Source organism: Sceloporus occidentalis, unplaced genomic scaffold, assembly GCF_023333645.1.
Source record: "Sceloporus occidentalis isolate IW3139 unplaced genomic scaffold, rSceOcc1.0.p SCAF_5, whole genome shotgun sequence".
NCBI lineage: Eukaryota > Metazoa > Chordata > Lepidosauria > Squamata > Phrynosomatidae > Sceloporus > Sceloporus occidentalis.
The window spans coordinates 107,713,724-107,736,740 of record NW_028316985.1 but is presented as its reverse complement, the minus strand read 5'-3'; the positions used below and the strand labels follow the sequence as shown (position 1 = coordinate 107,736,740).

The window sequence follows — 23,017 nt, the reverse complement described above, 5'->3', positions numbered from 1 at the left end:
TTCATCTTTGACAACCACACATTTAAAGATTGCAGGGGATTCCTTCCCTTAGTTCTGTCCCATAATGTACTCAAAAGTTTCTAACAAGCAAGCAAAGGTTTCCAAAAGGTTTTCCCATTTACTGAATCAACATATATATTCACTCTTGAAATTCAGATGGCTCCTTGCCATAGTAGGGATAAAAATCAAACACAAAAGGAACTTGGAGAGAAGACAAAAACAAATTCACACATCACCTCTCATATGACTGCCATATAAAAGGCTGGTAGCTTTAAGAGGACAGAACACAAATATCATTTATCAAAATTAGTGCAATTGAGCAGGCCTCACAGTTTCACTTCTCTCTCTTTCTCTGTCTTATGTACTGATTAGTTAAAGTGATTCTGTCCTACAGAGGTATGCTTTGCCACATCAATGCAGCTCCTAAGAATTCACATAAATTACAAGTCTATCTTTAAAAACACACACGGAAAATTATAAAATCAATTTCCATTAAAATATAAAGAGCCAGAGCAGTCCATTGGGAACAGATTAAAAGTAAAGGCTGGAAAATATTTCAAGCACATGTTGCTGAGTGCTACCAAAAACAAAAACAAACAAACAAAAATGAAAAATGTCAAAATATTTCTAGATTAGCAAGAAAAAACTTTTAGCAAGAGAAGGTTGATGCCATCTTTTGAAAACTTTAAAATACAAAGCTGTGGTTTAGAATAAGGCAACCAGAAAGGAAGGAAAGTTGAATTATTAGGACAAGATATGGGGAACAAGATTAAGGTTTATTGCAATTTCACCTGAAGACTTAAAAAAAAAAATTGTTCTGGTCTTTCAACAGACAGCCCTGATTTTCAGGACAGGGTCAAATGCCTATACTCTTTCAAAGAGTCAGGCTCCTCTTTCACCCATCACCAACAGCAGACATTTGAAAAGGCTACAGAAAAGGCAAATTAGGTGGGAGGCATGGTCATTTCACCAGCCCTGCTAAAAGACTGCTACTTTTTTGTTGTCGCTCCCTCACCTTTCCCCCTTCACTGCTCTTTCTCATTATATACTGTGGCTTTTTAGTTTATAAGCCTATAGGTAAGGGTTCTCTTTTACTGATAGTATAAGCTGCTCTAGCAGACTTATTTTTACTGAGTAGTATAAAAGTACTTTAAAGAATACAAAGTTGAAAATATTAACTCCAATATTTTTCAGACTCAAATGTTCACACACGCAATCTTTAAACATATGAATACTTTCTTCAACATATTTAAAACATTACTTTAGAATAACAATGTACCCATTTATTCCAAATAAAAGCCTGTCAAGACATTATGCAAATATTTCTAATTCTTGTACCTGTTCTGTTGAGTCTTGCCATATTCATCATTGCTTCTTGATATGCTAACTCTACATCTTCCTGTGTTACAACCAACTTAATTTTATTCCATTTTTCTGGCTAATACGTAGAGGAAAAATATGAAGAAAAAGAAAGAAATGATCAATTTGTCTATATGTCCAGCAACATGAGCACTGGATGGCAATTCCTTGACTTACAGAACATAACTAGAGAATAACTAAAAGTCCACCTGCATTGGAAGGGGACTAGGTGGCTCTTGGGCTCTATTGCAAATCTGTGATTCTAGTCCAGAGTGATATTCCTGAGGGACAGTCCGGAGAAGCACAGAATAAAGTTATCCTTTTGTCCTGCTGCCCCCTCATGTATGATCTACAGTACATACCCATCATACTATACTTATTTTATATACCTAAAACTCTAATCCAGTTTTTAAAGTGAAAATAACCAGGTTGTATGGCAGAAAATTCCATTAATTAATAGCACATTAAGTAAATTAGTCAGTTCCTTTGTCCTAAATCCTCTGCCATCAGTTTCATTAGATGTAGCCAAGTTGTAGCATCTTTCTCCTTAAAATGCATGATTTCTAAAACAAAACTATTATTTAGACTTACGTCCAAAGCACACTGCAGAAATAATCCAGTTTGAGACCAGTTTAACTGCCCCGTTTCAATGCTAGGGAATTCTGGAAATTATAGTGTTTGTGAGACATTTAGCCTTCTCTGTCAGAAAGCTCTGGTGCCACACTAAACTATAATTACCAGGGTTCTCTAGTACTGAGACAGGGCAGTTAAAGTGGTCTCAAACTGATTATTTCTGCAGTGTGTTTTGAACCTTAAAAGCATTTCCAAAAAGAAAAGGTACAGACCTATACACAAGCATTCTAAACATGGGAGCTCAATAAATTTGTGTAATGGCTTTATGATTCCAGCAGATTCCCCCCACCCTTCTCTCTCTCCTAATACTATCTAGAGGAGAATTCACCATACAACATCAGGTGGAAGGTTTTTTTGAACGGTTCTTTACAATCCTAAAATTTCTTTCTTGATGAAAACACCACCAGTTCAGACCCATTAGTGAAAATCTGAAGTTGACATTGGTTCACTCCAGTATGCACCACCACATTATACATAACTGCATTTGTAGTCATTCATTCATTGAGCCTGAAGTAATCTGAACCTCTTCATGGTTCACTTTGGTTTTCGCCATATGAAATGGTTTCATGTGCATTTTTATTCAAAAGTAATTCCCAAAATAATTCAGTGGGATTGGCTGCCAGAATGTGTATAGATTAAAGTATTCATTAATTTCAACACTACTTAAACTACAAGTTGTCCAACGTGAAAACTAAGGGGCTCAACAGACCACTCGAAAGGGGCAGCAGGATGCCACCCCTTTCCTAGCCAGATTGGGGCCGCAGCAACCTCATGCTGCGGACCCAATCCGGATTATTTTCACGTGGACAATTTGGTATTATGGAGGATTTTTAAATTCCATATAAGGGATACTCGACTTGTATGTCATGTTGCTCTCCTGTACCTTCACCTATTTCAACAAATCTGCCTCCAGCATGGTAACAAAAAAAGTTGTTTTGAAGTACACGTCTCCAAAGAAACATAATGCAAAAACAAGGCACAAATGTGTTTGTTTTTACAGTGAAAGGCTTCAATGTGATATGTAAAATACATAATATACTTCAGGGGTCTTTTTTATGTTTGAACAATTAACAGATGATGGGACAAAACTCTAGACACCAATGAAAAATTGTAGGCAGTAAGTAAATTTAAGCTTATGCTTTTTCATTGGTTTAAATACTAATTAAGCTTGGGTATTTTTTCAAAATCAATAAAGCTGTAAAAACAGGTAAATGCCTAAAGTTCTCTAACTCAACTACATTAAAAACTACATTCAAAACAACTTATACTTACAATATCTAGCCACTGGTGGACAGCTACAGCAACTTGTGTCCCCAAGGGTTTAGTTAACACAAGCACATCTCCTGGTACTGCATTGTCTGGCCTGCAAATACAGAACCCACACATTTTTTAAGAAAAATGGCACATATTAATCCAGGTATTTTTTTAAAAAAGTTGGATTTGTTCTTGTTTTAAATTGTAAGATACTTTGAGCTTACACCTTTTGGAGAAAAAGTGAGATATAAATAAATATAATATAATAATTATCATTTCCCAGTCACCATTCCACAGATCATTTTCAATAATAATCAAATTTTATACTTTAAAAAACTTAAATTCTGTGAAGTTTACTAATCCATAGATAGCTCACAATATCTGCTGTTTAATGGCGAAAGTCTTTCCAACTTTGCTATAATAGACCTTATCTTTCTCAGTCTTCCATACCAGCATCCCAGTCTTGTATTTAGAAGGAAAACTGTACTCCTTTCAATATGTCCTGTGTATATGGTGCTAAAGGCATTGCACTTCCAGACTAAATTCAAGGTGTTGGTGATGCGACCTGGGACATAGATATTTGAAAGAACATATCTCCCTATATGCATGTGCATGCAAGCACACACACACACGCACGCACACACACACGCACACACACACGCACACACAATACTGCTGAGATCTGCCCTCTTAGTTCACAAGGGGAACAAAACACTGAGACACATGGAAGTCTTTCTCTGCTGTGCACCATGGTTGTGAAATGTCCTCCTCTGGGATGACCACATGCTACAAATGGTGCCTTTATTGGCACCAAGCTAAAATTAAACTCTTTATCAAAGGCTATGAGGTCTAAAGAGTTTGTTCTCAATATGTTTAAGTACAATATATTATTTTAAATTGTTTAACCTGAGACTATTTTACATTTCTCTTTACTATTTTATTGTACACTGCTCTAAAACCTTAGTGTGGATATAAAAAAAGGTAAATTTTAAAATATATGATAACCAATTATTGAAATCATAGAAGAATTTACAGCCACATATTACTTCAAGGTTGGATGGAATGTCTTCCTTTGTCATTTTCATTAAAGATCATAAGAAACAAAGTACAAGGTAACATGCTGAATACAGTAGTAACTGCATGATTTTCAGGGATCACTTAAGCATATATATATATATATATATATATATATATATATATATATAATGGGTTTTTTTCTTGAGAAATTAGCAATGGTCATATTCTGCTAGCATTCAACAGCAGAAGCTTAATATTTTGTTTTTGATGCATACCTTTTCCTGTAAGAAAGCTGGCTCCTGTTTTAAATATTTTTGGAGCTGCCATCCTTAAGACACCTACTAGTAGATAAACCTCATGGGTCAGTTGTTCCCAGCTTTTGTTCCTCCATTTGTTTTGGACTCCAGATTCCAGAAGCTCCAGTGAACTTGGACAACAGTCAAGAATTATGAGAACTGAAGTCTAAAACATCTGGAGAACCAAAGGTTGGGAACCACTGCCATAGATACTTTGACCTAGACGTTCATACGATTGTATAATCCAACTGAGGTGTTAATATTCAATATCCCAATACAAAAAGCAAGCACTTAATGTCCCCATATCTGAAATCAGTGTGTGTGTGTGTGTGGGGGGGGGGGGGGGACAAATTCAGTACTCAGAGTAGCTACTTCATTTAATCTTTTTTAGCACCTCTTGCATTGGATGATATATGCAACTCACATTATAAACTCATTAGGCTGACAAACAGTTGTAGCTACTCCTCCTAAAACAATCCATGGGTTTAACACTGTTTGACCACCAGTCACTGATGTCCCTGCTTCTTCTGCAGCATCTTTGAATCCTTGGATAATTAAAGGCATTACTTTGTCCCTTTCCTATAAATGCAAACAAAACCAAACAGGGAAAAAAAATCAGGGATAGAGAATGACGGACGTTATCAGCAAACAAGAGGTACAAACCAGTATTTACTGTACCCATTGTACCATGGCATTTGGAACTATTGTTGCAACAGAAATTAAGAGTACAATAATCTTTTCATACCCCTTATATATGAAATGATCAAGAAACATTTTCCCATGAATTTACATAAGATAAAGATAACCTAAGAACAATTTCCTGAAGTCTAGCACAGTTCTTAAACCAAGAGTGCTGGATCTAGAAATATGGCAGTTTCATATATGGAACAAGGTACATCTGACTTGCACAAATGAGATGTGTAAGGCAATTTGTGGCAATTTTCTCTTCACTCAAACTCTTGGTCTCCCCCCCCCTCCACCCCATTTACTTTGGAAGGTAATAGTGTGGGAGATGATGCATGAAAACTGCTGGAGAAACTGGAAAATATGGCTATCCCTCCTTCATTTATGGAATGTCTGGAGGAAAACTGAGATTCAAAGGACTCCTGTTGGCAGAAAGGTTATAATCCAGGATATGAGCATCACTAATCTGGAAATCCAAAACTCGAAATTTTTTGAGCAATGATATGATGCTTCAAGGCTTTGATTTTGGATTTGGATTTTGGAAATGTAGCATGGTACACAAACAGTATTTGTGAGATTGGAGACAGACACAAGCATCTGTGAAATGGTGGGAATCCAAGCATAGTGCTTGGCCTACTGCCATTTCACAGACCCTAACATTTCTCTCCAGCCTTGCAAATACAGTACAGTTACATACTAGGCTACTTGTATTCCAAAATCTCAAAAAAAAAAAAAAAATCTAAACTCCAAAATACCTCTGGTCCCAGGTACTCGACCTGTATAGCATTTGTAAAAGAAAAAGACAGACAAACAAACAGCGTCATTTATATACCGCTTCATACTGAACTAACAGTGTCTAAGCAGTTTACAACTGTAAGCCAATTGCCCCCAACAATCTGGGTACTCATTTTAGTGACCTCAGAAGGATGCAAGCCTGAGTCAAGCTTGAGCCCTTTCACTGGTATTGAACTTGCAACCTCATGGTTTTGAGTGGCTGCAGTACAGGCATTTAACCACTGCGCCACCAGGGCTCCTCTGTACAGTATAATAATGTCCCCCCATCATGCACTCCTGGTAGTAATTAGCAAGTATTAAATGGAGATTGATTAAGCAAATTACGTTGAAACTACAGTTTACTTGAAATATAATATGTAAATACATATTATGAATGTGTGTTGTATTAAAAAAAAAGACAATCCCAACTATAAGGGCTTTTTCATGTCTCTATTCTGGAATGAGAAATAAAAGCTTGTCCAAGTATTTTAACCCAATGTCTAAAATGATATGGTGTCCCCTAACTACAATAATCACAGAATCAATAAAGGGGAAAACATGATTCTATCATGCAAGAATAGTAGTGTATTATGATTCAAATGAGTGACATAGTAACAACTGAGGAAAAAATGTTGTTGCACATGTAAAGATACAAGAAGCTCAAAGAGTTATTGGGAGCTGCTAAAAAGCATGGAGTAAGATCTATACGGTCCACAGTTGCATACAACTGGGGGAGTGAGTCTAATGTAGCCCTTGAGAACCCCTCTGTCTCCATCAAAGTCTGGCAACACTCTTTTTCAATCCTAAAAATTTGTTATTTTTTTAAAAAAACATACAAACAAATAAACAAAAAATAACCAACCAAAAGCGTAAACCTCTTTGCAGTTATTTCTTGGTGTTTTGGGAAGCTCCCCATTCTGAAATGGTGCAAGAGGTGACTGGGAGGCACGTCACTTCTAGTCACCCAAAAATGATGGCTGTAATAGCATGACGGCAGCCCTCCAGACAAGATAATAAAAACGCAGCCCTCTGAGCTCTAGAGCATACCTGCCCTCATCCTACAATAACTAAATGTGTGTGGATCCAAAAAGAGTGGACCATTCAAGGTCAAATATGGGGTTTTCTTGAACATATTTTAAATACAAGTCACATAGTTCACTGCAAATTACTATTTATTTATTTATTTAAAAAAAAGTAGAAGAGGAAACTATAAAATCTAACTTGAAAGAATGGGCAAAGAATAGCGGAAGAAATATAAAACTTGAAAACTGGGAAAGGGCATGGGGAAAAGATTTCGATTTTACAGCTTGTATGGACATAAAAGAAAACTACATAAAAATGCTCCATAGGTGGTACCTCCCTCCCTTGAGACTGGCTAAAATATATAAAACTACTGATGGAAATTGTTGGAGATGTAAAAAATACTATGGGTCCTTCTTCCACATGTGGTGGACATGCCCTATTATTCAAATATTTTGGAAAGAAGTACATAGGACTATAATGAAAATATATAAACTAAATGTTAAGCTGATACCAGAAACTTATTTGTTAAATATTATAGAAGACAAAGAGATAAGACCATTTCTGAAACCAGTTCTATATCTTATTCCCTCAGCAAGGATCATAATTGCCAAAAATTGGAAGAATTATGATAAAATCGATGTAGATGAATGGCTGACTAAGGCTTTGGAAGTAATAGAAATGGATATAACAATGCAACTTAGGGACGAGGAAATGTATGATATTAATGTGGAAAGAACGTGGAAACCTTTGATAAGATACTGTGAAGTAAGATGGGCAAATATAAAGTAATATGTGGTGAAAATGTAATGGATAATAAAACCTATAGTAGCTGCTGAGGAAGAATAAAGGATATGAAATATATAGCTCATGAAAGCTAAGATAGATAGGTAATAAATCATGGAGAAGACACCTCTTAAAGGAATTAATGAGTAAAGACAGGATAAATTTTCTTAACTAAGGCTATTAAAATGATAAGAAAGTAGTGTATGGAAGAGATATGTTGCAGTTTTGTTCTTTGAAACGTAAATATTTACTGTAGATTGTTAGAGAGATGAGGAAGATAACAAAATCACAAATTGAGGAATAACTATATAAGAAATGCTGAAGAACAGACTATAATGGTGAAATTAATTAGAGCGAAGGAGTGAAGTCTATCGGATGTTTCATCTTTTGGGGGGAGGGGTTTGAAAGAGAAAATATCAAGATTCAGTAACGTATGCAATAAGAAATTTTATTTGCTGAATATATATATTGTAATAAAGAATATTTTTAATTAAAAAAAAGCAAATTACTATTTAAATGTGTGGGTTACATGGGGATCATATACCATTTTTGTCCTTTCCCCTGAAATCCTCAATGGCCTCCTGACAATTTTCCTGCACATCCTACCTCTGCAGTGTACAATTGACTGGTGCTTTCATGAGTGTAAGGCACATGGGATATGCACACAACTCAAGTGAAAATAAACTTCTTCTTTTTTCCAATACTGAATTTTGATGGCAAAATCAGTGGCAATACAGTGATTCCCACCAAGCATTTGGGGTGGAGAGAAAATGGTTTCTGGACCCAGGAATACTGACAGCCTATGATTTACACAGGAATGAAAGATACATGTTAGCATAATTTGTTTCCTTAGCATTCTTTAAAGAACTTACTCTGTCTGTCATTTTATTACTGATTCCAAGAAGCATCAACATATTGTCACACTCTGTGACTCCCATTGCATAAAGATCACTAAGAACATTGGCACAGGCTATGCGTCCCTGAAAAAGAGAACATAACAGAATGAAGAATATGTTAGCATTTGCAAACACTGTCAATGGATATACTGTTCTGATATGTAACATAAGCAAAAAGCTAAATAAAACAAAAAACAACCTTATCAGTGTAAATGTTAGCAATGGGGAGGAGAGAGCATGATATAGGGATTTGAGTTATGAACTACAATTTCAGATTATGGTTCAAATCACTGCTCAGCTATAAATCTGTTCGGTAACCGTAGGCAACTCACACTCTCTCAGCCTCACGGGAATGCAATGGTGAGCCCTCTCTGAACAAATCTTGCCAAGATAGGATTGCCATAAGTCAAGACTGACCTGAAGGAACCCAACAACAATGAAGAGAAATACAAAGGGAAGAAGCAAAGAAACAAAGGTTTAAAACAGAAAGGGTAGAAGAGTGTTGCATCTGAATTGTATGGCACCACCCTGCATCCTAAGTCAAACTGCAGACAACACCTGAGTCCAGCTACTGAGTGGGCCCAACAGCTTGTTGCACTACTATCTTTGACTTAATTATGCACTAACATATCACCTAAACTAGGTCAAAATCATGTTCACTAGTTTATGAGATTTACATTCTCTCTCTTATTCAAACTGTCATGCTACTTTGGAAAGAAACTGACTTTACAATTGAAGCCAAATATTGTCACATGAATCACTCCATAATCTACTTTTGTTATCATTAAAAACATTCAGAGTAGAAGTTTTCAATTTCTAGGTTAAAATCACATTTTAAAACTACATTTTAGGCTGTACATATTAAGCTATTTTGTAGCAGTTTAAACCCATAGGTTTAAACTCTGCTTCACTGAATTTGCAGCAATTTTCTTCAAACTTGTCAAAATGAGAACAGCCTTAACAGTGCAACACAAAAGAAAGCAGATCAAAACAAATTTATTTTCTAGATGAACTCTTAATTTATATAATATATAGGAAACTGCTTTATACCTTGGTCTCATACTGTCTGTTGTACTAGCAGTGTCTCTTGAAGGAATGATTGAAGACTTAGAATCATAGAGTTGTAAGAGACCCCAAGGATCATCCTGTTCAACTCCCTGCCATACAGGAACATAGAATCAAAGCACTCCTGAAGGTTGGCCATGCAGCCTCTGTTTAAAAACCTCCAATGAAGGGATACTTCACCACACATGGAGCTAGCGTATTCCACTGTCGAACAGTTCATACCATCAGGAAGTTCTTTCTAATGTTTAGGTGGGATCTCTTTTCCTGTTCTTTGAATTCATTCTTTGTCCTAGTCTCTGGAGCAGCAGAAAACAACCTTGGTTCTTCTTCAATATGACATTCTTTTAAATATTTAAACATGGCTATCATGTCACCTCTTAAACTTCTCTTGTCCAGGCTAAACATACCCAGTTCCCTAAGTTGCTCTCCTATGGCATGGCTTCCAAACTTTTCACCATATTGGTCACCCTCCCCTGGACATGTTCCAATTTGTCAATATCCTTCTTGAATTGTGATGCCCAGAACTGGCCAGAGTTTTCATAGAATCATAGAGACAGTAGACACCACAAGCACCATCCAGTCCAACCCCTGACATACAAGAATACACAATCAAAGCACTCCTGACAGTTGGCCATCCAGCTTCTGTTTAAAAATACCAAAGGAGACTCCATAACACTCTGAAGGAGTGTGTTCCACTGTCAAATCAAATATTTAAACAACGCTATCATGAACTGTGGTGCCCAGTACTAGACACAGTATTCCAGGTGATCAAAGCAGAATAGAGTGGTACTATTACTTCCTTTGATTACTTCCTATTGATGCAGCCTAGAATCATATTGGCTTTTTTAGCTGCTGCATCACACTGTTGACTCAAGTTCAACTTGTTGTCTACCAGGACTCCTAGATCCCTTTCATATGTAGTCTTGTTAAGCCAGGTGTCCCCCATCCTGTATCTATGCATTTCACTTTTTCGGCCTAGGTGCAGTACCTTACATTTCTCCCTGCTGAAGTTCATTTTGTTAGTTTTGGCCCAGTTTTCTAATCTATTCGGGTCACTTTGAATTTAGATCTTCTCCTCTGGGGTATTAGCTACCCCTTCTAATAATGTGGTGTCATCTGCAAATTTGATAAGTATGCCATCTATTCCTTCATCCAAGTCATTGATAAAGATATTGAACAGAACTGGCTCAGGACAGAACTCTATAGCACCCCAGTGGTCACTTCTACTCAAGATAAAGAGGAGCCATTGCTGAGCACCTTTTGGGTTCAGCCAGTCAACCAATTACAAATCCACCTAACAGTAGCACTGTCTAGCCCAAATTTTACTAGCAAGTTTTCAAGAATATTATGGGGGACTTTGTTGAAGGCCTTACTGAAATCAAGATATGCTACATTCACAGCATTCCCTTCATCCACTAAGTTGGTGATTTTATTTTTAAAAAAAAAGATTAGTCTGGCATGATTTGTTTTTGAGAAACTCATGTTAATTTTTTACGATTATGGTATTCCCTTCTAAATGCTTGCAGACTTTCTGTTTAATGATATGCACTAGAATCTTTCCTGGTATTGATGTCAGACTAACTGAGTGGTAATTGTTTGGGTCTTCACCCCCCCCCTTTTTTTTTTTTGAAGATGGGGACATTTGTCCTCCTCTGGTCCACTGGGATGTCCCCTGTTCTGCAGGAGTTCTTAAAGATTATTGCCAGTGGATCTGAGATTACTCTTAACAGTTCTTTTAATACCCTTGCATGCAGTTCATCTGTCCTGGAGACTTAAATTCATGTAGATTAACCAGGTGTCTGGTTGTACTACCTCTTTACTTATTCTGTGCTGCATTTCCTCTACTGCATTCTCTGCTCCATTTTCCTCAGGTTGAGCACACTTTTCCTTTTGAGAGAAGACTGAGGCAAAGGTGTTGAGTAGTTCTGCCTTCTCTCTGTCCTGTGTCCTCCACACAATGGCCCTACCATTTCTTTCTTCTTACTTTTGCTATGGACATAACCAAAAAAACCCTTTTTATTGTTCTTAATCTCTCTAGCAAGCCTGAGCTCATTCTGCACTTTAGCTTTTCTGACTTTCTTTCTACACATGCTAGCTATTTGTTTGACTTCCCCTTTGGTGATTTCACCATTTTTCCATTTCTTATACATGTCTCATTTAAAATTTAACTCAGTTCAAAGTTCTTTAGTCATCCATCCTGGCATACCTCCCATTTTTCCTCCTCGTTGGAACTGTTTGAATTTGTGCCTTCAGTATCTCCCTTTTGAGAAACTCCCATCTATCCTGATTACTATTCATGACCATGGGATCACACCTAGTATTTCCCTTGAGTTTACTGAAATCAGCTTTCCTAAAGTCTAGATTGTGTGTCTGACTATACCTGGCTTCCCCTTTCCACTGTACAACTAACTCCAGAGAACATTATCATTCCCACCAAAGGATCACTAGCAGCCCATTAACCAGGCCATCCCTGTTGATTAGGATCAGATCTAAAACAGCTGATCCCCTTGTTGCCTCTTCCACCTTTTGGACAATGAAAGTGTCTGCCAGGCAAGTGAGAAATTTTCTTGACCTTAAATTTTTGGCTTAGTTTGACTTCCAGCAAATATCAGCATAGTTGGTCACCCATCTCTTCACAGGTATAACCTCCCTGACATATAATGCTATTCCTCCTCTCTTGTTTGGTCTTTTTCTCTTTAAAATGTTATACCCCTACATTACTACATTCCAATCATGAGACTCATCCCACCAGGTTTCAGTGATGCCTATTATATCATATTTGCTTTGTTGTGCTACAAATTCAAGTTCATCTTATTTCCCATGCTCTTTGCATTAGTGTAGAGACATCTAAGACCATGGGACATCCTCCCTAATTGCCCATGTTAAGTTTTTTCCCTCCCACTGTTGGGTCCTTGCACTGTTTGTCTTGTTTGCTCTGCAAGTTTGACTATTATCTCCAGCCCTTAATGAACTTCTACCTTCCAAACTAATGTCTCCCTGACTCACATAATTCGGTTTAAGGCCCTCCTGATCAATCTTTTGAGCCTGTTGGCAAAAACGTTTCTGCCAACTGTCATCAGGTGCAACCCATCCCTTGCCAGCAGTCCCCTCTACTGAAACTGCAAGCAATGATCCAAGAATCCAAATTGCTCTTGGTGGCACCATCTTCACAGCGAATTGTTCACATCCACTATTTTCCTCTCCCTTCCTGTAACATGCCCTTCAACTGAGAGAAGAGAGGAGATGACAACCCGTACATTCAGCTCTGTCAGCTTCCTACCCAGAGCCTCAAAATTCCTTTTGATATTCTGAAGGCTCTGTCTTGAAGTATCATTAATTCCCATGTGGACCAAAATGAAGGGATAATAGCCAGTAGACTAGACAAGTGTATTCCAGGTAAGATCCAACTAAAGTAGAATACAATGGTACTATTACTTTCCTCAATCTAGACACTATACTCCTATTGATGTAGAGTATAATCGCATTGGCTTTTCTAGTGCTGCATCACACTGTTGACTCATGTTCAGCTTCAGGTATGCTAAGACTCTTAGATCCCTTTCATATGTACTGCTGTCAATCAAGATGTCATTCATCCTATATCTGATTCTGTTTTCTTATGAAAAAGAATGTATCATTTTAAAATTGCAATGATAAGAACTCTCCAGTATAAGAGAAACTCAACAAAGCATATGAAGAAGGCAAAAGCGAAGCCTAGAAAATAGCTATTACACCTCAAAGTATCTTGCTTATCATGAGAGGGACTACCTCTAATAGGGTATAAAATCCAACACTGTATTGAGCTCTGTCTAAAATAAGAACTTTGAGAAAATATGTTCCTTCAGCAATGTTCTGCCTAGCACAGCACGGCATGCAGATCAAATGACTGATTAAATATTGTAACTTGACCACCTATTACTTGACTGAAATATTTAAAGAAAGCCACTATTACTTTTCTTATTTAATTACTGTGTTAACTTATCTAGGACAGGAGCTTGCTCCCTAGCCCTGCATAACTCACGAGGCAAAACTGACTGCACAAAAAAGTTTCTTTCATAGGGTTTGGTTCCAGGACCACCCATGATACCACAGTCCATGGATATTTAAGTACCATTATTAGAATTTATATATTTTTAAAATATTTTCAAGCCATGGATACTCGAATCCGTGGATAAAGAATATGTGGATACAGAGGGCCAACTGTATTCTTAACTGGCACGAATGGTTCTGACAGAATCCCAAATTTGGAATCCTTGACAGAAAGGAGGGGAAGATGTGTGAAGCCAAGTCTGTAGCCAAAGTGCTAAGTGAAGAAGCACCATTGAATCCCAGTGTGGGAGAAAGGCAGGATATAAATCCTTGAAATAAATAAAAAAATGTAGTCATTTCCAAGAATTTTGAAAGTTGGACTGGGAGTACCAATTACAACTGATAAAAGTCTAAAGCAGAGCAAACAAATGCCAGTCAATCACACTAAAAGCAACCAATAGCCACATCCGTCTACAACCACCACCACCACCACCACCCCACTCTTATATGAAAGAACGTGAAAAAGATATTTAGGCAACTTACCATCATATAAGGATCATCCACAATGGGATAAATATAATCTGTGGTCTGGACCAAAGATAGGCCTCCGTGTCTTAAAGGAATAACACAAGTATCCATTCCAATTCCTGCAAAGACAGGACACTGTTATTCAATAACAATGATTTGTTTGGTATCTTGAAAAGTTTATTACATCCCTGTACCCACTCCTGCCCTTCCCTTCCACACAAATACTATTTAATGCATCAAAGAAATCCAAGGGTTATACACAAAGCCACAGCTTGGTGAGATTTTACAGGTATTTGGGGAATCAGGTCAGTTTCAATTCATTCAACCTCTACCTCCCAAAACAAAAACATACTGGTGGACTCCAGCTGGTGGAATATTTGAGAGCACTTGTTGAGTCTACAAAGTACAACAGTATGGATCACTAGTCCACATATGCCAGTATGAGAGTAACACCCTACATGATCAGATTGATGCTCTATCAAGTCCAGCACCCTATGTCCCATAGTAGCCATCCAGATGGTTCAGAAAAATCAACTAGCAATGGACTGACACCAACATCCAATTCCTGCTGTTGCTCAGTAGCAACAGAGCATGAAGGCTCTACATATACCAATCATGATTTATAGCCACGGATCAAATTAGCCTCCATACATTTCTCTAAAGTAATAATCATAACCACATTTTGTGGCAGGGAATTTCACAAACTAATTATGAATTATGCAAAGAAGCACTTTCTGTCTTGAATTCCTGGGAAATTAGTTTCATTGAATAACCTCCATCCAAAGAGAAATGAATGGAATATACATACACAGACATACACATAGATTTTCTCCGTACCAGCTATAATTTTATAATTTCTATCATCACCCCATTAAATTTTTTCTATATACAAAAAAGCTTCAAATGTAACCCTTCAACATGGGGAAAATGTTACATCCACCTGAATAATTTGTTTCTTCTTTTCTTCACCTTTCCAATTCTATGTATTTTTTCCACTTATAAAACTCAGGTAAAATAGGTGAAGTAAAATTGTGCATGTTACTTAAAATGTGTTACACTATAGATTTTTAAAGGACATAACTACATAGGGGTATATTCCTCCTAGAAGTAATGTTGGCTTTCTCAGCATCTTTTCAATTCTCTATCTGTTACAACCTCAAGACCCCTTTCCTTGTTGCTTACTGCCAGCTCAGATTTCATCAATTGTGTGTCCAGGACCCCACAGAACAGATGTTTTCCTAGGATCAGAAGACATAATGATGGTCGTGGGCGCACTTGTAACCTCAAGGCTGGACTTCTGCAATGCACTCTACATGGAGCTACCCTTTGTACCAAGTCTGGAAACTCCAACTGGTTCACGATATGGCAGCCAGACTGATTATGGGTACATCCAGGAGTGATCGCATCACATTGATCTTAAAATCACTCCACTGGCTACCACTTAATTTCTGTGCAAAGCACAAAGTGTTAAAGAGCTATATTTAAAGGATTGCCTTTTCCCATACAACCTCCCCTGTATGCTTAAGTCCTCTGGGAAATGTTTGTTCCAACCGGCCAGGACTAGACTGGCAACAGATTCCCAGAGGACCTTTTTGTCTGCTGCCTCCAGACTGTGCCGGAAGAGACATGACAGCTGAAAATGCTGACTGCTTTTAAAACAGCATTAAAAAGACATATCTCTTCTGGCAGGCCTACCCAGTCCATCTTAAATCATGGCTTTTTAATTGCATATGTACTTTATGTATTTTAACAATGTTATAGTGTTGTATTTTAACTATGGGCTTGTGTGCTTTTAATTGTGTTTGGTATTTTAACATGTTGTACCCCGCCTTGAGAAAAAGCGTGAAAGAAATAATATTTTTTTAAAATATAAATTATTATTATTATTATTATTATTATTATTATTATTATTATTATTATATTTCTTGGGCACCTCTGCCACTCCCATACAGCCTGAAATCCTAGAAAAAAACAGTCAGGAAGCAGTCCATTCCACAGAGCAGAGCTGGCTATAGGAGGCACCACAGGGGCTTCTTGGCTTTCTTGGGAGAGGAAGGCCATGCCCTCCCTCTTCCATTCAAAGATTAAGATGCTCAGGAGGCTTGTGAGGAAGATGTGCTAATGGGGTAGACATTGTATCCATTATTTTGTCAACTCTCTCAAGGAACTCTGAAAGGTTTGCAAAGCACACCTTTCTTTTACAGAAGATATACTGATTTTCTTTAGTAATTCTGTTTTGGTTATTTTAGTTTTAATTTTTCCCCTCACCATTTCACCCCAAATTGATAACAAACTAGCCCAAACCAACCAATCTTTTGTTCTGATAGGCAAAGTAACTAACTAACTAAACTGTTTTCTTTATAGAGGTAATGCTTCAGACAGAACTGCTTTTTAAAATCCCTTCTCCCCAATACACAGAACATATCAGGTTGATATTTTTTTTACGTAACACTATACCAAAGACTATAAGCAAAGCCTATAAATTATTATTTCAGTGGCAAAGCATGTTTCACTTTGTGGCCACAGATCTTCCTCTTTAACAAACAAAAGAGTACCACCGTTAAAGATCTAATACTTACCCAATCTTGGCATAACAGCTCCCAAAAACTGTTCATCTTCTTGGAAGTGATTTTCTTGCAGAGATTCAAGCAATTTCTGCAAAACGTCCTGAGGCACTTTACAACCAGTACCTTTAAGTTCTGTGAATCGGGTGAGCCTAAAGTTCTTGTCAAGTTCATAGCTTTCTGGGTTAAAGGATTCCCGAACAGACATGATTCTCACAAGCTTAAGTATCAGCAGCTTTTCTTCTTTCTTTAGGAAATATAGTGGCTTCTTTTCCTGGCACTTATCCTAAGATTTTTTTAAAAAATGATATGATAATCTTGAATTAGTTCATGCAATACTTCAAACTGCAGATTACAGAAAATTGTCTACTGTTTGCCACAGAACATTCAAAGGGTGTTTTCCCACCTCTTCTATATAAAAAATCTGAACGAATATCAATAGATGAACAAATTAAAACCACTTTTACGAAGTCCTCCTAGTCATCACATCTTACAACAGGCAATATTTACAACTGCACATAAATCTCCAATATAAACATTTGAAAAGGGGGTAGGCTCCTTTCCTCACCCTACCTTATTTTAGTTTTGTGTTGTCTTTTTAATTTGCAAGCCTACTTTGCATGTTTTCTCATTTTTGATATGTAAGCTACTCTTGAGATAAGCAGGCTGGTTTCAAGACTGCCTGTCATAAATTTTTCAGTGACAATCCAGTGAAGAGTTAAATCCAATTGAGATCAATTATGGCCAAAGTGTATGCAAAACATAATATTAATATCAAAAATACATTATGTTATAACTTGGAAATAAGGCTATATGAGTGAAGATTTTTTTGCTTCCAAGACTCAGAGCCTATTCACATGACCAATTCAGTCTAGGCAGCTTGTTTCCATCAACGTATTCTGACTTCTATCTGCCCATGGCATGTTGCATATATGACTCCATGAGTGAATGCATTGTTCAGAAACCATGCTAAACACAGGTATATCGAAAGTCAACTAAACCGAGATGACAATAGAACAGACTTCCAACAGGCTGAGAGTTATGCATTTAAGTATTTTTAAGCTGCTTGTTTGAGCTATGTCGCTCAGAAAGACAAAAGGATGGGGGCAAATAAATAATGCAGTCTATCAGATCAGAATATAGGTCTAGAAATTACCTTACAAAGCTGTTCTGCAAGCATATGGATTCAATCAAAGGCAGCTTTGAGGAATAGAAGGAGCAGGTCTACTGGCAGAGTTCCAATGATTTGGGGTCATTATTGAAAGAACTCCTTCTCTAGAGCACACTAGCTTTATTGACTTTAATGATGGGTAAACAAGTATCGATAAATCTAGAAATTTCGGTCAAAAATTGACCCAAAAAACATGGGTCAATTTATCCATGGGTCAATGTACGTCCTGTACTTTAACTCATATATATATATATATATATATATATAGTCACCTCCTTTCTCTGAGAGGCAAAAAGCAAGCATTTTGTTCATCCTGGGAGCACCTAAATCAAGCATCAGTCATCTCTACTCTTTCCTCCATCCAGCTTTTAGGGTGAACACAAACAGTTATGCCTGTTCTTTGGCATCATTTTCCTGTGCTTCATCTTTTACATCCTTTGTTACATGTTCCTAAATTTTACCATTAACTAATCCATGGGTCATATCAAAATCCATAATATTGGCACCAAAACCTGCCCTAGACTTATACATGAGGTCGACTTATAGCCGAGTACATACGGTACTTAAAAAGATAACTGAGGTACACCTCAGGATACGAGCAGGGCTCTGTGGATGGAGGCTGTCTTTCTAATAACCATCAGGTTAGGATCATCACTGAAAACTGAACCTGGAAGTCAGTGGAAATTGTGCAAGCCTGGGTTCATATAGTCAGATTTTCTCCCGCCACCACCTGAGCATCCAAAACACTGCACTTTGCACCATCTTCAGACACAGCTCTGTGTAAAGCGCAGAGCTACAGGCTATTATGGAGGAATCTGGTGCATGGATAACCACAGCTACATCCAACTGCTCCAGACATACAAGGGGTAACTTACAAAATACAGTGTGTCCTCGCCTTACGTGGGGGATCCGTTCCGGATCCCTCCGCGTAAGGCAAATTCCGCCTATGCTCGAGCCCCATTGGAAACAATGGGGCTCGTGCGCGGCGGCGCGGGGCACAAGTGCCCATTCAATTGAATGGGACGCGCCGCCCCTTCCGCGCGCCGCGGCTTGAGCGCATATGCTCAAGGCCGCGTATGGCGCGCCCGCGTATGGCGCGGGCGCACTGTACCATTTCTGGTCACCTGTTGCCAGTAAACAATATGATATGTCTCATATAGGCAAAGAATCTGACTTCTGTTATTTTTATGTAAGTCCCATTTGGTAAGTTGGAGCTCCTTCTCAATTCATCCCACAGATATACAGTACTATCCAACATCATCATCCTAGGTTTTGGATAGTACTGTACATCTGTGGGATGACCTGGGAAGGAGCTCTAACTTACTTTATTTGACTTATAAAAATAACAGCAGCTGTATGCATGCCTAATGAGAAAAAAGACCCACTGGTTGAAGGCTGCAGCAAAGAAGATGGAAAAGCTCCATCTAAAAAAGTCCACCACTGGTTCTTGGCCAATACTGAAATTAAATGGGACTTACTGCCAAGTTAAGATAATATAGGAAAGTCTAGCATTTTACTAACAGAAAATAATCTGTGTAGTTAAACTGTACTTGCAGAAAACAGTTGGTTACTAGCATGTCTTTCTGCACAATATTTGGCCCATTTGGAAGCAGGGATGTGTATTGGAAAGTATTTAAAGGCTCGCAGTACAATCTTATAGATCTCTGTTCAGAAGCATATTTCAACAGGACAATTTAACACTGAAAATGAATAGGACATATAATATTTAATTTCAGCAAGATCATACATTACAGATTGAGTCTCCCTTATCTGAAATGCTGGGACCCAAAGTGTTTTGGATTTCAGATTTTGGGATATCTGCACACACATAATGACATATCATGGAGGTGGGACCCAAGTCTGCACATGAAATTCATTTATGTTTCGCATATGCCTTATATACATAATCTGAAGGTAATTTTAAACATAATTTTGTGCATGAAACAAATGTTGTGTACATCAAACCATCAGAAAGCAAAGTTGTCACTACTATCTCATTGGCCCATGTGGACAATTGTGGATTCTGGAGGATTTCCAGATAAGGGATACTCAACCTGTATTTAATGGGAAGCCGACACTTTAAATTCATCTAGCAATTATGAACTAAACTGGTACCTTAGACAGGTGTGCCACTTCTTTACAAATCTTCTAAAGCCATTGCTAGTATAAGCTGAACTATATACACTCCACGGAGAACCATCTGCCATGTAGCAAAAGGGCCGTGGCTACTTATTGCACCTTCTCATATCACCTGGTAAAAGATGCAGATCTCTTGGCTGAGTTTTGGGTATATAGCCAGACAGGTGCCTTCTTTCTTTCCTGATTTTAAGAGCACTGTAACAAAGCAGAAAGACCAGAGCTGTTTCAGCAACACCATAAATCATCATCTCTGCAGCTTTGGAAGATATTTCTGTGATGTTTATTTCATAGCTCAGAGAACTACAGAGAGAGATCTTGCAGCATCACTTGAGACTCACTGAAAGAAAGGCGTTGGCAGCATGAGCTTTCGTAGACTTCAGTTTAATGCCTCTGAGGAAGTAGACTGAAGTCCAGAAAAGGTCCTCTGCCAACTTTTCAGTGAGTCCCAAACTGGCTACAAGATCTCTCTAGATACTGATTCTACATACTAACATGGCTCTATCTTTGAATTCTACCACTAAGAGAACTACACTTTGCACAACGTGCTTTTTGCACATAGAAAGCATAGTTGTCACCCTCCCGTAAAGAAAGGGCCCTGGCTCAGTTCATGAAACCTTCCTTCACTAGAGACCTACCATAAGAACATGCCTCCAGGGAAGAACACTATGTTAGGTAGGCTGACGTGCCTCTCACACCGAGGGGGGAAAAGACCCAAACGCACTGTATGAACAAGGCAGATCCACAAACATCAAAGCCGCAAACATGGAGGGACGAGTGTCTATGGGGGAATATTGCACATGCTTTTTGAAGATGAACTTCACTCACTCACGTTCTTGACACTTCCTAACATTGCTGATTATGTGACACAGTTCTGCTTGGATGGCTTTATATTAATGGGGTGAGTTTTTTTAGTCCTGTGTTGAAATTTTATTTTTACCGTCTTCCAGTCGTGTATCTATAGATACATATATATGTATACTGTACATATATACACATGTATGTATATGTCTGTGTGTGCACGCACATATGTACATATACACATATATATGCATGTACACATGTGCGTGCACACACACATACACATATATACATACATGTGTATATATGTACAGTATACATATATATGTATCTATAGATACACAACTAGAAGACCGGAGGCTTGGGAGCTGCTGTTTTCAAAGCAAGCAGCTTGGAAACATATTATAAAAGGCAAGAGCCTTGGAAACTTATCATAAATTATATATATATATATATATATATATATATATATACACACACACTTTTATCATTTATGACAATTTTCCAAGCCTGTTGCTTCTAATAACATGTTTCCAAGCTGCTTGCCTTGAAGACTGACTCCCAAGCCTCCTTCCCCCGGGTGCTTCGGCCTTCCTTTCACAGAATCCCCCTCCAATTGGGAGCCTGAGTCCAGAAACTTCTGGAAGAGCTGTTTGGGAAGACTCTGCTTTCAAAGGCGAGGCTGGTTCACTCACTCACTCACTCACTGCCTGCCTCCGTCTTGCAGATTCCCGCCTTCAGCCTCATGGCTTTTAAACCTAGGCTGCATCCGCACTGGAGACATGGCCCGCTTTGGCACCGCTTTCAATGTCGCTTGGCTCAAGTGCTATGGAATTCTGGGAGTTGGGAGTTTTCTGTGGGCCCGCAACAAACTCCAACTCCCAGAATTCCATAGCACTGGAGCCAAGCGACATTGAAAGCGGTGCCAAAGCGGGCCATGTCTCCAGTGCGGATGCGGCCCAAGTGAAAAGGGAAAAGGAGGACGCGTGTGCGTTTAAGTTCGCCAGGAAGAGCCGCTTTAACCCTTTGTTCGGCTGGAGAGGCGCCGAGGGAAATTTAAAGGCGAAGACCGGCGGAAGGAGGGAGGGAGGGAGCGAGGGAGGGAGCGAGGAGGCCCCTTTCTTCCTTCCTTCCTTGGCTCGGCGCGCGGAGAGGGTTCCATGCGGCCCAAGGGAGAGAGGCCCCCGCCCTCCTCCTCCTCCTCCTCGAAGGGAAACACATACAAAATATGTCGGCAGGCGGAATATTAACCCCTTCTTCAGGGGGCTCCCTTTTCCTTCCCCTCTTTCGGGCCCAGCGCCGTTCCTCCTCCTCCTCAATGTCTCCGCCAGAAAAAGGGGGCGCGTTCCCCTTTAAATCCTTACCGTTCTCCTCGGCTCCGCGCGCGCTCCCTCCCTCCCTCCCGCCCGCCAACGGGGCTCCCCTCCTCCTCCTCCTCCTCCTCCTCTTCAAGTCAGCCCAAGCCCCACAATGCACCGGGCCTCTCGCTCGCTCGCGCCCCCCTCCCTTAGTATCCGCCTCGGGATCTGAAGGGTTAATCCCAACCCGCCCTCCTTTTCTAGGGGAAACCTGAGGGTGGGGCGCCACTGCAAGGCTTGTAACGGCCGCCGTAGATGAAGATGATTGTACCTGCCTTTAAGGGGAGGGGGAAGCAGCTGCGCGCGCGACGCCTACTGCGCACGCGCCAAAGGGAGGAGGGGAGGGGGCTCGCGCCGCCAGTCTGCCTCAGTCTCAGCGGCCGTTGCTCAAGTCTCGCGCCAAAAAAAAATAAATGAAAGGAAGCACGTCCAAAAAAACTTCATCTCCCACAATTCCTGGCTATTGGCCGACGTGGCTGAGGCTTCTGGGAGATGAAGTCCCAAGAAAACAAATCTCTTGAAAGGCAGAGTTTAGGGAAACCGCTGCTAAACCTTTTATATTGTAACAGTGCAGTGGTCCCCAAGCTGTGCTAGTGAAGGGATTTTTTTTTGGACTTCAGTTCCCAGAAGCCCAGGCTATTGGCCAACG

At 39.0% G+C, this 23,017-nt stretch overlaps 1 protein-coding gene across 6 annotated transcripts in view; it reads right to left on the bottom strand.

Moving 5' to 3' along the window:
* The window catches only part of LOC149312635 (selenide, water dikinase 1), a 29,293-nt gene extending 6,681 nt beyond the window's left edge, over positions 1–22,612 (bottom strand). For 2 of the 6 annotated variants that reach the window (XM_089525053.1, XM_089525059.1), the window contains exons 1-8: positions 22,375–22,399; positions 20,189–20,407; positions 16,918–17,188; positions 14,354–14,457; positions 8,696–8,803; positions 4,984–5,138; positions 3,265–3,355; positions 1,339–1,438 (exon numbers count right to left, since the gene is read on the bottom strand). In XM_089525053.1, coding sequence (XP_089381179.1) covers positions 1,339–1,438; positions 3,265–3,355; positions 4,984–5,138; positions 8,696–8,803; positions 14,354–14,457; positions 16,918–17,110 — 751 coding nt within the window. In that variant the 5' untranslated portion in view covers positions 17,111–17,188; positions 20,189–20,407; positions 22,375–22,399. The other 4 variants (XM_089525055.1, XM_089525056.1, XM_089525058.1 and 1 more) reach the window with 4 other exon arrangements.
* Positions 22,613–23,017: the final 405 nt, after the last annotated feature.